This window comes from Notamacropus eugenii, chromosome X (assembly GCF_028372415.1).
Source record: "Notamacropus eugenii isolate mMacEug1 chromosome X, mMacEug1.pri_v2, whole genome shotgun sequence".
In the NCBI taxonomy this organism is placed as follows: Eukaryota; Metazoa; Chordata; class Mammalia; order Diprotodontia; family Macropodidae; genus Notamacropus; species Notamacropus eugenii.
In genome coordinates, this window is record NC_092879.1 from 98893537 (window position 1) to 98909025 (window position 15489).

At 53.8% G+C, this 15489-nt stretch overlaps 1 protein-coding gene across 1 annotated transcript in view; it reads right to left on the minus strand.

The window, feature by feature from the left end:
- The window catches only part of DGKK (diacylglycerol kinase kappa), a 50598-nt gene extending 41142 nt beyond the window's left edge, over positions 1-9456 (minus strand). Inside the window, exons 1-3 of the mRNA XM_072626826.1 lie at positions 9352-9456; positions 4893-4973; positions 3967-4071 (exon numbers count right to left, since the gene is read on the minus strand). Coding sequence (XP_072482927.1) covers positions 3967-4020 — 54 coding nt within the window. The 5' untranslated portion in view covers positions 4021-4071; positions 4893-4973; positions 9352-9456. The remainder of the gene's footprint in view (positions 1-3966; positions 4072-4892; positions 4974-9351) is intronic.
- Positions 9457-15489: the final 6033 nt, after the last annotated feature.

The window sequence follows — 15489 nt, forward strand, 5'->3', positions numbered from 1 at the left end:
GGACTACATTTTCACATGTGTAAAGGGTTTAGACTTGAGAGCTTAGATAGCATCTTCCAGCTCCAATATCTTTGGATTTGGGGCCCACAGTTCTAGATCATCACAGGGGTCTCCTCTCTCTGCACTCCATGACAAAGACCAGCCCAAACCCTTATTTCCCTTCCCTGTCCAGCCCTACCCAGTCTCTTTTCAACTCCCACAGCAATAACCACCAGGCTCACTCATTTGCCACTGGATGAAGCAACGGAGAAAGTGGGGTGCACTGTGGAGTGAGGAAGTCCTGGGCTGCCCCAGGTTTTTGTGTGAGGAGCATCAATCCTCAATCCTCTTTGTAAGGTGCTCAGCAGTACCTCGAACATAGTAGGTGCTTGATAACTGCTTATTCCCTTCCTCTCCCTTTCCCTTCCCCAATAAGGTGGTTTGCGAACCTAAAGGCACTGGCCAAGATCGGTTGCCCCCCACGAGCCTTGTGGTATCCTCACAGGAGCAGATGTCACTTTCCACACACATAAATGTGGCCAGCCCATCTGGACTTGGGCCCTCTGCAGCCTCTCTCTCTAGCCCCCAAGCACACACTCACTTCCTGGTGGTGAGTGTGGAGATGGGGCACATGGGACAGAGTCTGTTTGACTGCTCAAGTCTTAAGCTCAACGTTGCTGAAATGCCAACAGAGAGAGTTCACTGTCAGCTAAATATCGCTCCCAAATAGATTCAGGCCAGTGGAGCAGCTCCACAGAGGGATGCTGGGACCGCTGGCAGAGAGCAAATTGGGTGGGTGGGGGCCGTTTTACCCTGAGCTGATGACAGAGATTGAGACAGGGATGGATTGAGAGAGAGCAAAGTGTGCACGTCAGTCCTCTCATGCTTTCCCAGCCCAACACCAACATCTCTCAATTAGCCTCCAAATACCCCACGTGCCCTTTTGTGCTGAAACCAAAATATGAAATGATTTGCAGGAAGAGCCCTCATTTTATCCAGGAGAGGGAGGGTGACTGTTAGGGGGGGTGGAGCAAGGAGGGCAGTTACTTGTGCCAGGCAGGAGGCTGGCCCACATGGGCCTCTGGGGGCTGGGGGAGGAGGAGGAGGAGGAGACCATAGAAGAGGGAGATTAATGCGTGGCAGGAGATTGGACATCATATTTTGAGCTGCTAGAAGATCCAGGAGTGAGGGGGGAGGGAGAGACAGGAAAAGGATGGAGAGGGAGGGGGAAGGGAAGGGAGAGAGAGGAGAGGGACCTTATGCATGTGCATGCAAGTCAGGGGCAGCACACAATTAGGGGCTGCTAGCGGAGCTCAGCCCCAGTGGGACCCAAATGCACTCCGACTCCACTGGTAGCTGGGCCAGCCTCACTGCCCATGTGCTCTTGACCCCACTTTCTGCCATCTACTCAGGCCCTTGACATCAATGGCCTCCCAGGGGCTCCCCCCGCGGCACACGTGCCCACCAACCTTTCACTGCCAAGTGTCCAGAACAAGGTGTCTACACTACTGCTTCTATTTCCGCATCACCTGCTTACTCCTCGGCCCCTTGGCTTCTGCACCCACCCCCTCCCTTCTACCTGCACCAATGCCTCTACCTCCTCTCCCCCTAGGTGCTCTTTCCTCTCTGTGTTCACTCCCTTGAATGGGGGCTTCCTCTACCCCAGACAGGCTGCCCCCAACACGGTGAGGCCTTGCCTCATCGACCCTGTCAGTGGCAAGCTGCACCCCTTCCTCATATGGCTTTACACGTACAGACTCTATGTACCAACAATAATAGCAAGTCGCCTTTACAGCCTTGTGGACACCAACCCAGGGAAGTGAGGCTGGCGTCATTTCCATCGCCATCATCATCATCCTCCCCATTCTACAGATGAGAACACTGAGGCTGTGAGAGAGCTCAAGGAACTTGCTGAGGGTTGCAAAGCTGCTAACTGGCACAGCCCAGAAACCCAGCACACTGGGTCATGCACCCTCAGCTCCAGGCCTGGCACCAGCATCTCTCCCTTGGATAGGTGCCCATCTACACAGAGACCCCTCCTCCATTTCCATGCTTCCCTCTCTCTGTTACATAAAGGCCATACTCCTATGTTGCCACTGAAGGCAGCCCACAGGTGTGCAACCCCCACCTTCCTTTTCCAGACAGCTAGGCAGCCAGGGCCCTCTGCTGTGGCCATGCTGCTCCCCAGCTGCCCACTTCTGGGCTTTTGTCTACTCTAGGATGCCTCTATCTCTCCCTCTGTCCACAGAGCATTCCCTTCCTTGTGACACTTCACAATTCACAAGGGCAAAAGCCATCCATAGGACAGGGGCTGCCCAATTCACAGACAGAGATTCAGGCCCAGAGAGGGGAAGATGCTTATCGAGAGTTCCACAGCAAGTCAGAGGGTGTCCAGATGCAGAGGCTACACTTGTCCCTCAGTCACCCTGCTGCTGATTTGGGCCTCCCAGCATGGGGCCCTGCTCATATGCACTCAGGGAACGATCCATCCTGACATCCTCCACAGTGCCAACCATGTGATGACATCCTTTCTAGAAGGCTAGGGCTGCCACAGTGTCACCGAAGCAGGAGCAAGAGTGACTCCGGCCCAGGCTTGGCGCAGGCTTTGCTTTGGAATGCCACGTTACAGGGGAGGGGGTGACTGGGGCCAAACAAAGCCCCCTGAGATATAGGGGGAGAGTCTCCTCAGACCAAATGCCACCTAAGCCCACATCCTGGGTCAGTGCTCCTAAGCACCCAAACCAAGCCCACAAGATTGGGTTAAAGGACTCACCCTGTGCCAGGCCCCAGATGACCCCAGGGGCATCTGGATGGAGCTACTCAGTTATGGTAAGGGCTCAGAGCCAGGACACAAAAGTGTGTGCCCCCATGCTTTTTGGAGGGAAAGAACATGGGCACAGGCTGAGGAAAGGCCAAGGTGAGGAGGGAGAGTGGGATGGGCCAATCTGGCCAGGGGATAAGGTGTCCTTAGCTTGGAAGAGTCAGTTGGAGCCAGACAGTGGGAGACACCTTGTGCTTACCAGAGGGATTAGGATTCTCTCCTGGGGGCAAGAGGGACGCCCAGATACTCTGGGGCAGTGCAGTGCGCTGGTCATTGGTCAGACAGACGTGTCCAAATGGAAGGCCTGCCTCACTGTGGGGGTGAGAGGTGACGTGATCCTGAGATAGGCAGGGCTGAGAGACGTGGGGGAGGAGCGATGGAATCACATGGTATGGCCAGGGATATGCTCTGCATAACTTCCATCCTCCTCATCTGCAGATGCAGGGCCAGGTGGCCATCTTCTGTTAGAGGCTGCCTCCATTTCCCCAAACTGTCCTCCCCTAGATCTGAGCTCGAACCGTGAATCCTATGTGAGACCTTGGGCATCTCTCTTTCCTCCTGTGGGCCTCAGTAGCCTCATGGCCAAGCCAATCTCTATGGTCCTTCCCAGCTCTAGCTCTGTGCTCCCTTAGGTCCTCTGACCTTGGAAGCACTGGAACTTGAAGGATGCTCAGCCCCTCACCCTGGGTCAAGCCACCTGGTCATGGCTCTGCCTCCAGGGTCACAAACCCTGGTGGGCCCACTTCTTGGCCACCTCTCCAAGTCCAGTTTTCTGAGCACCACAACCTGGCCTGGAGAAACTGATTCAGGAAAGGGGAGAGAGCCCCTTCTGCCACTGCCTTATGGACCACTCTTTTATCACCTCCTTTCCACAAGAGACTAGAGTCGATTAGGGACTGTCCTTTGATGAACTGACTCTTTATCTTTGTGAGTGGTACTGAGGCAGGCTGAGTCACTGCTTTGGTGAGGTGTGCAGACACGCAAGCACATAGCCCTAAGTGTCCACCTGGGCCCACCTATCTGCCCCAGGTCACGGGGGAGCGACCAGGGGACAGTCAGCCCCCTGACCAGAAGGCCCTGTTTCCATCTCATTATTTTCTGGTTAATGCCATCAATTGGAGATTGGTCCCCAGAGTGAGCTGCTGCTTCTTGCGGCTTCCCCTTACCTCATTAGCTGCCCACTTCTGGACAGCTTTCAGGGCACCCATCCAATCTTCCATTTCCTTCCGGTTCTCTGCACACAAGATGAGTTTTCGGAATGGGGTGATCACCTATTCAAGAAGCCATGGCCAGGTGTTAGATAGCTCTGTGACTTTAGGGTCCCTAGGGTGAGGGTGGTGAGGGGAGCTGAGGCTGGGAACACTGGCCCTCCAGAGAACCTGCTATGAACATTGCCTCTGCCTTGACTACTCACAAGGACCCAAGGCACTGCTCTCAGGTATGGCCTCTGAAGGCCATATGTATTTCCAGGCTAAATGCTCAGAGACATTTAGAGGGCACCAGACCTAATGCTGATAGGAACAAGGTGAGGGCCTGCCCAGCAGATGAGTACTTCCAAAGGGAAGCTTGTGACCTTAGCACTGTCAGCTACTGTGCCCAGCCTGGCAGGAATGGAGGGGAGTCAGCCAGATCCTTGGTTCCTCTGGCACCACAGAGCAGAAGGTGGGCACTCCAGGGGAGAGCTATTATCTGTCAGGTGAGGGGGCAAGCCTAACCCAGGCCTGCTGGCATTTCCCCAGGGAGAGGGAGCACTGAAGAAGCACATAAGGCAAGGCCTCCCTCCAGGCCTTTCTGTCCAGGGGCCCTTCTCAGCTCTGAAATTCCATTGCTGCTCGCATGCTCACTTTCCTGTAACTCACTCCTACGGTCTTGATGTGTCCCACTGACATTATTTCAAGCACTACCCCTACCCCCAGAATCTCATCCGATGTGGGAGCTGGATGCACCAATACTGTGCCCCCCAAAGCTTCATTTCTCAGCAGGCAAGCCACTAGTTTGAACACAGCGTTTTCTAGCACTGGGCTTGTGAGGCCGCCCTCGCTGGCAAAGGCGTTGTCAATGCCCTTCCCCACACATGCCCAGCCCCGCTTACCGTGAAGCTGTTGTTGATGTTCTTTGTGCTGGTCTCTGCCACGCTGGCATCAGTAAGATCGACCTCATCAAAGATCAGGGACTAGAAGGGCACAAAAGGAACATCTCTGCTTAACGAGGCAGGCCCCGAGGCCTCAGTGGACCAGAAGCTCTTCTTCTCCCCCACCCCCAGCAGCAGGCAGATGTGAGACATCGAGTGGTTAGCTCCCCACCAAAGCCAAGAGCAATGGGCAAGGGTGATGTGGGGCCTTTCTACTAATGGCCAGCTGTCAAGATAATGAGACTTGGGAGTGTGGACCTGAGTAGTAGGAAGGGAGGCCAGGGCCCACTGAGGCCAGGCCAGGCCAGGCCAGACGCAGACTCCCTGTCCTAACATTCCCAATTTACAGGGCTCCAGCTTGGATCTGAAGACCTCCATGAAGGCAAGCCCAGGGCTGACTTTCCAAGGCAGGAGTGGCGAGGTAGGGAAGTCATAAAGGGACTTGAGCTTTCTCCAGAAAGGGCAGCATCATGAGGGAGAGAGTTCCCAGTGAAGAGAAAGGGCCCCAGTAAAGGGCTGGCCGAAGTTATTTCTAAAGGCCTTCCTGGTTCTACAAAGTCAGGCAACAAAGGACATTTGACTCTAGTCTTGGTGCTGGATGAAGCCCAGAGCTTTGTGGGAGTTGAGAGAACTGTAAGGTAGCAGGCTCAAATTTGGGAGTGGGTGCCCAGGAAAAGTTAGGCCAGGAAGCACACCCTTAGGCTGAGCTTTCTGGGGTAGGTGTTAACTCAGGCTGGAAATGGGGCAGGGGTTATGGGGTAGCAGGAGCAAGCACAGAGGTATTCAGTGAGGATGTGGCCCAGAAGGACCTTAACCTCTAGGGAGAGCAGTCCCCCGAGAATAACCCCCCTTAAGTCTCAGCTGAGAGCTGCGCTGGCCCCTCTGGCATGACTGCCCCTAAAGGGCTCCTGAGGCTGGCATCAGGGCCCTTGCCCTCATCATTTCCTAGCTCCTCAGAGTGGAAAGAGCCACTGGACCCGGGTTCAAAACTTAACTCTGCCTCTCACTACTGAATATCCTGTTCTGAGCCTGAAAAATGTGGAGGGCTGCCAAAGGGAGACTAGCCTGTCCAGAGTGCCAGCCTTCCTGCTCAGAAGAATTTGCACTACGGTGGCTGGAGTTTGGATGTTGCCTTCATGTTTGCAGAGAGCTGTGGGCGTCTTCTACCCCGCTAGCCTCCCCCTGGCAGTAGGCCCCTCCTCACTGCCCAGCAGCCCATGGCAGCAGGCCATACTGCCTCCCTTTCCAACTGGATCTGTTTAAAAGGAGCCCCAGAAACACAAATGGCTTCAGCCCATCAGAGGGTCTGCCTTAGTCACTAGCTAGATCTGTGACTACGGGCAGGTCACCCTCTCTCTGTCCTCACAAGTAATGAGCACTCATGGGACATCAGGCCCAGAACCCCCTCAGCTGACCAACATTGACAGCAGGTTCTTATTCTTGAACAGTCAGGAAGGCACAAGGCGTGGGGATGGGCATGAAGAAAGCCTTGCATTGGGCAACTGGCTTTGGCATCAGGGAGACTGTGGATAGTCAGGTCACCTCTCCTGCCTCAGCTCCCTCATCTAGAAAATGGGATAGTCATCCCTACACTGGAGGGACAGAGGACTTGTCAAGGAGACCTGGGCTCCAATCTTACCTCAGACACTAGCTGTGGGGCCCTGGACAAGTCATTTTACTTTGGTGCCTCAGTTTCCTCTTCTGTAAATGAGGCTAACACTAGACTTTGTGGAACCTATCACAGAGTGCTGTAATGCTGCTCAAAGGTGATAACAGATAAAGCACAAAGCATTAGAGAAGTGGGCTCAGCAGGTCAGGCAGGGACACTGCCCTATTGTGCAGTCAGACAACAGAAGGAGTCCCCAAAGAGAATCGAAGATAGGTGGCACCTGATTCGGGAAGGGGGTGACAAGGAGCCCTGGGGGGTTCGGGCCCTTCCAAAGACACACATGCCCAGGCCTCTGGACATCTCTGGAGCCCTTGTCACATGTAGGAAAGAAGGCTATTGACGCTCGCCCAGGAGCTAAAGTGAGCACAGACAAATCCTGCTCCAGGATTAGCCGGCCTGAGCTGGGCAGAGCTGGGCCAGGTGGAGCAGAGCTAGGCCGGGCAGAGGTAGGTCTTAAAAGGTGAAGAAGACTGGACTGGACAAAAAGGAGAGAGGGGGCAGACACCCGGACACAAGAAAGCAGCCAGAGAGCATCCTGACACAGCCAATTGTTTTGGATTCTGTAGCCCAGGCTTTGTGTAGGGGAGGACCCCGAATACCAGGTAAGGGCTTTAGAAAGTCACTATTATAAGGAGGAAGTGCCACCCTCTTTTCCAGCCTGGCTTCCTTCTTCCTCTGTCCTCTCTAGTCCATCCCCAGGGCAGGTTCCTCATTGGTCTCCCTGCCTCCAGTCCAGCCTCCACACTCAGCCAGGTTAATCTTTCTCAAATGCTGCTTTTACCAAATCACCCCCTTGTCCGCAAGCTGGTAAATGGTCCCCTGATGCTCAGCACAAAGGATCTGCTGCCTTTGGAGGTTCTCCACACAGTTCCTGCCTCCTGACATCCAGTTATCTCACCTTCCCACCTCTGGGCTTTTGCTCATGCTGTGTCCCCTCCCCCTACCCCCACATGCACACCTGGAATGTCCTCTTCGGTCTTCTCCATGCCCCCTCTCCCAGGAAGCCTTCTCCTTTCTACTGATCTTCACCTTTTCCCCATCCCCAGGATTTCTAAATGGTGCTGTGGAAAGCTACAATTCAGCATTCATGTAAAGGCGCAGCTAATTGGACCTTGGCCTGTAGTGTGTCTCGGCCTCATGTCCCCCCCACTGGACCAGCTCGAAGGCCCTCCAAATGTTGACTGGGGCACTGAATGCCAGAATCATATTTCCATAAGATCTGAATGGGATGAACCAAGGAAGAGGAAACTTCCTAGGCCAGATCTCAAGCCCCAGACTGGGGACAGGGAATGATGGGCCTGGGGAGATGTGGCCAGAAAAGAGGTCGGCAAGGCTGGTGTGAATGCTGGACCAGGAGGCTGACAAGACAGATGTTACTGGGGAGAGGCAGCTGCCCATCTCTGGTCCTGTTTTGGCCAGAAGGAGGTGACAGGAGGAGTAAAAGCTGATAACAGCATGAGTTTCTAGAGCCCTTTACAAATATCAACAATCCTAGGCTACCATGACCCCCATTTTACAGATGAGGAAATTGAGGCACAGTAAATTGAGTTAAGTGACTTGCCAGGGTCACACAGCTAGCATCTGGCCACGAAAGGGGAGGTCACATAGTCCCAGGATCCAGGGCTTTCAATTAGTCACGTGTCCAGAAGCTCTCCTCTTGTCAGCTGGTCAGATTCCCTTTCCTCTGACTAGGGCCTTCTGTCAGCCTCTGAAGGCATATGGCGTCACTCCAGTGTGGGTCAGAGGGCCCTGGCAGCAAGAAGATGGGAACCAATCAGCTGGCTGGGTTTCATACTGGAGGCTTTCTGGTGGGTTTTCAGACAAGCCATCTCGGGGTGGCTAACATCCTAGGAAGATGTCTCCCCATGACCTGTCTCCTGCCAACCACAGTTAGCTTCCATTTTCTGGCCAGGTCCCAGACTGGCTATACCTTGTTCAAAGCCTGCAGACTTCTTTGCACTGTCTACGGATGCCTGGTACCTGGCTACCAAAATAACCTGAGGCACAACCCTCTACTGCTAAAGAACCTGCTATGGTTCCCTACTGCCTGCAGAGCTTGATGTCTGTACATAGTGGCTGCCCTGGAGAGCTGTTCCCCAAACTTGACTCGCCATCTCCCATCTCCAGGCCTTCCTCCTCACAAACTTCCCACCTCTTTTGTCTTGGAAGTGCAGCTTCCTTCAAGGCTCAGCTTCAGTGCTATCTCCTACAGGAAGCCTGCCCTCACTCCTACTCCATCTCCCAATTGTGAGCTCTTGGCCCTTCCTTAATTTTCTTGACCCTGTTATTATCAAGTTAGAACAATGAATAGAGAGGCCCACCTTGGAGCCAGGATAGTATGAGGTCAAGTCTCTGCTACCAAGTGGTCATGTGCCCCAAGCAGCACAGAAAAGTCCGGGACCAATCTGCACAGCAGAAGAGACTTTTTCTCCACTGGGAGTACCCTCTGTCAGGGAGATCCAAGGCCTAGAGCACATGGCTCTGGGCCTGCTACAGTAGGATGCATGTGCTTGGCTTTGTCTCTGTGCCCCCTGGCATGCAGTAGGTGCATGAGAGATGTGGAGGGAAAGGAGGGAAAAAGGAAGAAAGGAGAGAAGGAGAGACAGAAGGACAGAAGGAAGAATGGAAAGTCAGACTCTTCTAGGTCCCTAGCTATCAGATGGCAGGATCCAGGAGAAACACAGAAGGAGGAGGAGAGGGAAAAAAGGAAGGAGACAGAGAAGGAAAAGGGGGAAACTTCCCAGCACAAACCTTGGAGTCTTTGGCGTAATACAGTGTCTTTCCTCGAATCCTGACGTATCTCCTTTTCCACCTCTGGAAAGAGCTGGTCTGTTTCAGTAAAAGTCCTTCCTTCAAGCTTTTCTAAAAGACACAGATGACAAGTGAACGTAAGTCACCCAGCTGGACCAAATGTGTATGGGGGGGGGGAAGCTGGCAGTGCAGAGACAGCCCCCCAGAGACAGGGCCAACCAAGTGTGGCATGAATGAGGCCTCACCCAGAGCCCCAGAAGATAATGGTACCGTGAGGCAGTTGAAGAGGCCCCTTCAGTCCTGGGAGCAGCCCTGGGCCCAGCTGTTTCAAAGCCTCTTCACCTCCCAACCCCAAGCCTCTAGCCCCAACTTCTAGCGCTGAGAGACCTCCCCCTATGTGGCTTCTCAGACTCCCTAGATGCCTTAGGGACTGCTAGGAAAAGGAAAGAAGTTATTCTGGAATGGGGTGGAACTCCAGACCCCATGTCCCCTCTTCAGATACCTTTTGTCCCTCCCTGGAAAGCAGGGCATGGCCAAGGCCCCCTTCCCAGGGTCTGCAAAGAGTCCCAAGAGCTCCAAGAGAACCTCTAACTACATTGAAGGGACAACTGAGAACCCTTGACCTTCAGACCTTCCCTAGGGTGGTTTCACCTGCTCACTCTCAACATTGACGCTCAAGCACAAGGGTCCCCCTCATGTAGGTAGACAAGAGAGACACCCATGGACGAGACATAAGGACAGAAACAGCAGAGACAGAGGCTGCGGCACCAGCTGGGGAGAGCAGTCCCTCCTGATGGTGGGAGCAGGTGGGGAAGCACCCCAGGAAAACTCCATCAACAGTGACAAAACATTTCTGGCTTAAGTGTGGCTTGATAGCGGCGGTATTTTTCACTTGGCCTGATCACAACAATTCACCCAAATTGGTTGATAATAAGGGGATGCAAAGAAGGAATAGACTGCAGAGGCAGAGCAGGGCACAGAAAGGGGCCCACTGGGCACAGGTGGCCCCCTGGGGAGGAGGGTCCTGCCAGCTTCTGGTTGGCCATGGTGCATGGAGAGGGAGAGGGAGAGAGGGAGAAAGGGAGAGAGAGCGGGAGAGGGGGGAGACGGGGAGAGAAAGGGAGAGGGGGAGAGGGGGAGGCACACAGAGAGACAGACACACCCAGAGAAGAGCTGCTCTCAGGGTCTTGGGCTCCAATCAGGGCTTGAGTTGAGGAAGGTACGAGAGTAGTGTCAAAGTCTGGCCCTCGGAACCAGCCTCTTCTCTCTAGGTCTGGCCCTCACCAGCCACATGTGATCAAACTACTATGTCTCAGAGGCCCAGAGCTCAGGACAGCTGAGAATCCAGCAGAGGAGCTCAGTCAGGGAGGAGGCAATGTGGCCTCCAGGCTGGGGCTTCCTGGATTCCTTCCCTGCTCTCTCTCTCTCTCCTGATCCCCATCTTCCTTCCCTTCCTTCTTCCCTGAAAAACAATGTTCCATTGAGTGGCTGCTGTGTATAGGGAGTCTGCCTAGTCCTAGAGCAGCTGCTGAAAGGAGCTTGAGTTTTTGAGGGAGAGGAGGAGTATTTGAATCCAGGACTGCCACACTCCCTCTTTCGATACAATTAGGAAAAGGAAGAAGGCAGCAGTGGTGTATTAGACTGAAATGGGCAGAAGAGAGATACCTGGGAGATTCCCTTCCTCCTGACCCAGACCAGTCCACATGGCAATTTAGCTGATGGCCATTCCCAGAGCCTGGTAAGGAGGGGAGGAGGCTAAAGAGACTGTGAAGCAGCGGTGTGGCAAGTACTTTTGGAAGAGGTTGTGGAACTTGAGGTATCTACAATCCCCATTGTATAGAGAAGGAAACTGAGGCACAGAGAGTTAGAGGGTCCCAGAGCTAGGAAGCATCAGAGGGAAGCTTTGAACCCAGGTCCTCTGCCTCCAGACCTAGCCTGGAAACCATGCCAAATGTAGACTGGCTCAAAGAACTGGTAACTGAAGAGACAGCTCGGGGGAAGCATGACAGCTGTCAGAAGAAATCTGTGGCCGAGGGAGGCAACAGTGCCTGGCACATGGTGGGCACTTACTAAATGTTTGTTGAGTGACTTGAATGCCAAGTCGACCCACCCACATGTCAGGCCCTGTCCAGAGGAGAGCCAGTCTAGCCAAACCATGACCTTCCTTGGACAAGCTGCCAAGCAGGGTTTAGAGCACTAGCTGCCACCTCCTGCACGTGCCCACCTCTCCACCTTAGGGTAGTGCTCAGTTTTCTGCTTCTCTACCTCCTTTCCCCTCCCCCAGCTTGGCAGGGGTTGCTGGGTGCCCATCTGCTGGTATAGCCAAAGTGGCTATATTTAGCTCATATCATCTTTCCTCATAAATCAGCGACTCCATTTCCCTAATCTGTTCAATTGCTCTCCTCGGGCCTCTTTCCAAATTGTTGCTTGTTGGCACCAAAAAGGCAGCAGGGAGGGATGGGGGGGTAGCCACCTTGTTGTGCCACCTGGCTGCCCTGCCTGTCCAGACCTGCCTGTTTCCTCTTGCCTCGAGTGATTAGGGTCCTGGTCCTTAGACCTGGACCTCAGACCCAGGATCTCTGGGCAGGAGGCGGGAGGCATTTGCCTTGTATATAGGCACAGCAAGAGTGATGTTCTGAGGGGCAGTCCCTCCCTGCCCAGTGGGGCCAGCCTTTCCTAACTTACCTGCTTTGTATCCCACTGGCTTGGTCCCCTCTCCCCCTTCCCCCCTGCAAATACACTGAAGATCTCTAAGCACAGGTTGGATAACCACTTGGGTGTGTGCCACTGAAAGGGCCTTTTGGGGAGGATGAGGTTCTTTCCAACTCAAGGATTCAGTGACTTGTACCTGGGAAAGGCAGTCCTTTCATGTAAGTGCAGAGAGCAGGGGGGTTGTGGTGGGGGCTGAGCCAACAGTCCACCACAAAGGACAGCTACCTTTAGGAAGTCCACATTGGACAGGAGTCCTGGGTTACTTCACCCTCTGATGTTCCAATTTGGGGGCTCTCAATCACTGCTACCCTTTCTACCAGCAACACCCTCTGGAGTTTGGCTTTCTTGCCATGGGCTCTGATCTTTGCCCAATGGGGAACCATCTTGGGCTTTCCTCTTGTGTATTGTACACTGTAGCCTGGTGGTCTCTTTTGAAATCAACCCTGGGTCTACTCCTCCCAGTCCCTAGAGTTAGACAGAGGCTGAGTACTTGTCCTGGGCTCAGAAAATGACTCAAAGGTCAAAGGCCCCCAAGCTCCTTCCCAGGCCAGATTCCACCCTACCTACCAGCCTTCTGTCCCAAGTACCAGATGCCCTGACCCAACCTTCCTAAGGCTCTGAATGGCACTCAGCCTCTCAGCCTCACTTGAAAAGCCCAGGTATAACCTTATGTGCTCTCTTCCTAGGGACCCTAACTTCAGGGCTGCCTAAGACCCCCAGGGTTCAGTGAGTCAAGAAAGTCACCAGTGCCTCACAAGACTCAAGCAAAGGCCAGAAAAGGACTGGCTGTTGTTGGCATCCAGAGGGGCACAAACAGGCCATAAACTGCTACCCTGTCCAGTTCCATGAGCCAGCCCAAGGACACTGAACATTCCAAACCAAGGGCTCTTTGGATTAGAGCCAGGGAGAGAGGGAGGTCAAGGGAGAAGCCCTGTCCTCCCTCAGCCACACCCTAGTCACTCATTCCCTCTGGACTCCAGAGAAGCGGCTTCAAGCTTCCCCCTCCTGGGTTACATCCAGGGCCAAGTCCAGTACCAACCTCATCATTTGTTTAAAGTGGGTTTGAGAGGAGCCTGGACTCTTCCACCACTCCCAGGCTAGGGCACCCCTGCTCTCCCCACCTCCCCCCAGGACACTCTTCCCTTACTCCCTGTTGAGTGAACTTCTGACCAGACCAATGCCCTCCACAAGTTGGCAGGGTGGGAAGAGAGCTTCAGGGTGCTCTCACCATCTTGCAGGAACCTGTCAGAATGGGGGAGGGGGTGGTACGAGGGAGCTAGACAGAGGCCTTGGGCCAAAATAACTCTGCCTGGAAGGGAAGGCCTGTCTGTGGCTCCCCCAGAGTACAAGCTGACTTTGGACCTTCAGGGCTATGATGACTGAAATGGGAAGCACTCCAGGAGGGCCTGCCTTGGGAAATCAATCTTCCTTAGTGGGCCCCCCCACCATTCACACACCCTGGGGCTCTCTGAGCTGCAGGAGCAGAGGAAAATCAAACAAAATCCAGTGAACACCACAAAAATCCGATGGGCTCATGCCTTGGAGGCTCACAGTGCTCCTTCAGAATTCTCTCTCAGATTCAGGGCAAATAAAAACAATCCTGGCTCCCTGATGGCAGGGACACCTCATGAGGCCAGCTCAGCACCAGGCCCCCTGCCAGTGCTGGATATTGAAGGGACATGAAATTGATAAGCCCGAGTCTCTTGAATATTTATGCTGATAACTAGCTTGTCATTGGGGATCACTTCTGACTCCCTCTGAGACAGACAGACAGACAGACACACACACACACACACACACACACACACACAGAAAGTAAAGAAGAGAATGGAGGCTGAGGCATAGGGGGATGAACATAGACAGAGGCGCTCACCACAGGCCTGGGTCCCAGAGCTCCTTAATACCCTGACTTGGACAGACACCTTGGATCTGGGTCACATCTTGGCCTTTACCCACTCTTCCTCATGGACCAGGGCAGAGGGTTAGGGTTAGGCCATAGGCAGACTTAAAGCCCGTGTGCCCAATCCTTGAGCCTTCATCAGACTCTAAAGATATATTCAGATCCTTGGACCTGGCCTTCCCCACCCCCAAGCCCGAAGGTCCAGTCACTGCTAATCCCACGAAGTCACACACAAAAGGAACCAGAGGCCCTGGGACATTGTTTTGGTGGCAGCCCTCTTTTCCAATTCTAAGATTTTCCAGCAGAGAAGGGAGTCCCAAGAGTAAAGTCCAACTTTGCTCCTTCCCTGGCACCAGTGATACTGGAGGGCTAAGGCTAGAGCTATCTTAGAATGGGTGGTGAACCAAGATCTCTTCTGCATTCCATATATCCACACTGAAAATGGCTCTCCACACATGAGGGCAGGAGGTTCCAGGAAGGGAGAAGGGAAGATTCAAAGGGCAGGGAGCTGGAAAAAGGCTGATGGATTGGGTTCCCACATTTCGCTAAAAGGAAGGTCCCAGAATAAGGAAGCGCTAGAAACTCACTGCTGGGAGCATCATTCTGTATATCTGGTGTTCAAGGGGAGCAAGGCCAGAGAAGGCAGCCAGCTGGACCCAAACCTCCAGACAGACTCCCTGGCTTCCCTCAAAGCAGGGCTCAGCTCAGCTCTGGGATGGGGCACAGACCTGTACAGACAGGAAACACTGTCAACAAACATTTATTAAGTTCCTACTATGTGCTAAGTACAGGTGGGAGGGAATGACAAGAGCATCTGGGAGACCGGCAAAGGCCTCCTACAGAGGCCAGGCTTGGAGCCAAGTCTTGAAGGAAGCCAGGGAAAGCATGAGGCAGAGGTTTGGGGCACAGTATGCCAGGCATGGGGGCCAGTCAGGGCAAAGGAATGGAGATGGGAGATGGAGGTCGGTGTTGCTGAACTGTCCAGTATGGGGAAGGGAATCACGTGAAGACTAAAAAGGTGGGAAGGCCTTTCAGAGCCAAATGAAAGCTCCTCTATTTGTTTCCAGTGGGAATAGGGAAGGGGCCCATGGTCAAAGCTATGCTCTAAAAAAATCAGGCTATGGGGGTGGGGCACGAGAGATGTGAAGAGTCAAGGATGGTCCCTCTATCGTGAGCTTGGGAGAAGGCCTGTGCCCTTGGCCCTAAAAAGCAAGTTAGGAAGAGGGGAGGGCTTGGGGGAAAGGACATCGAGTTTTGTCTCAGATTGAGATGCCTGTGGGATGGCCAATGCAATGGGAGATGGGCAACAGGAGCAGAGCGGGGAGATCTGCCAGAGAGACAATCGAACCTGAGCAGAGAACTCGGGGAGAACATGGGGAGCAGAGCTTCTAGTCATGTCTGTGTCAGGGACTGGGCCCCCCGCCCTCCTCCCGTCTCCGTGCAGCCGTCTAGTGAATCCTGCAGACCCTATGCAGAATGAAGACTTGAAGCCTGGCACATTTGGCTTTGAGGCACAACAAATATGT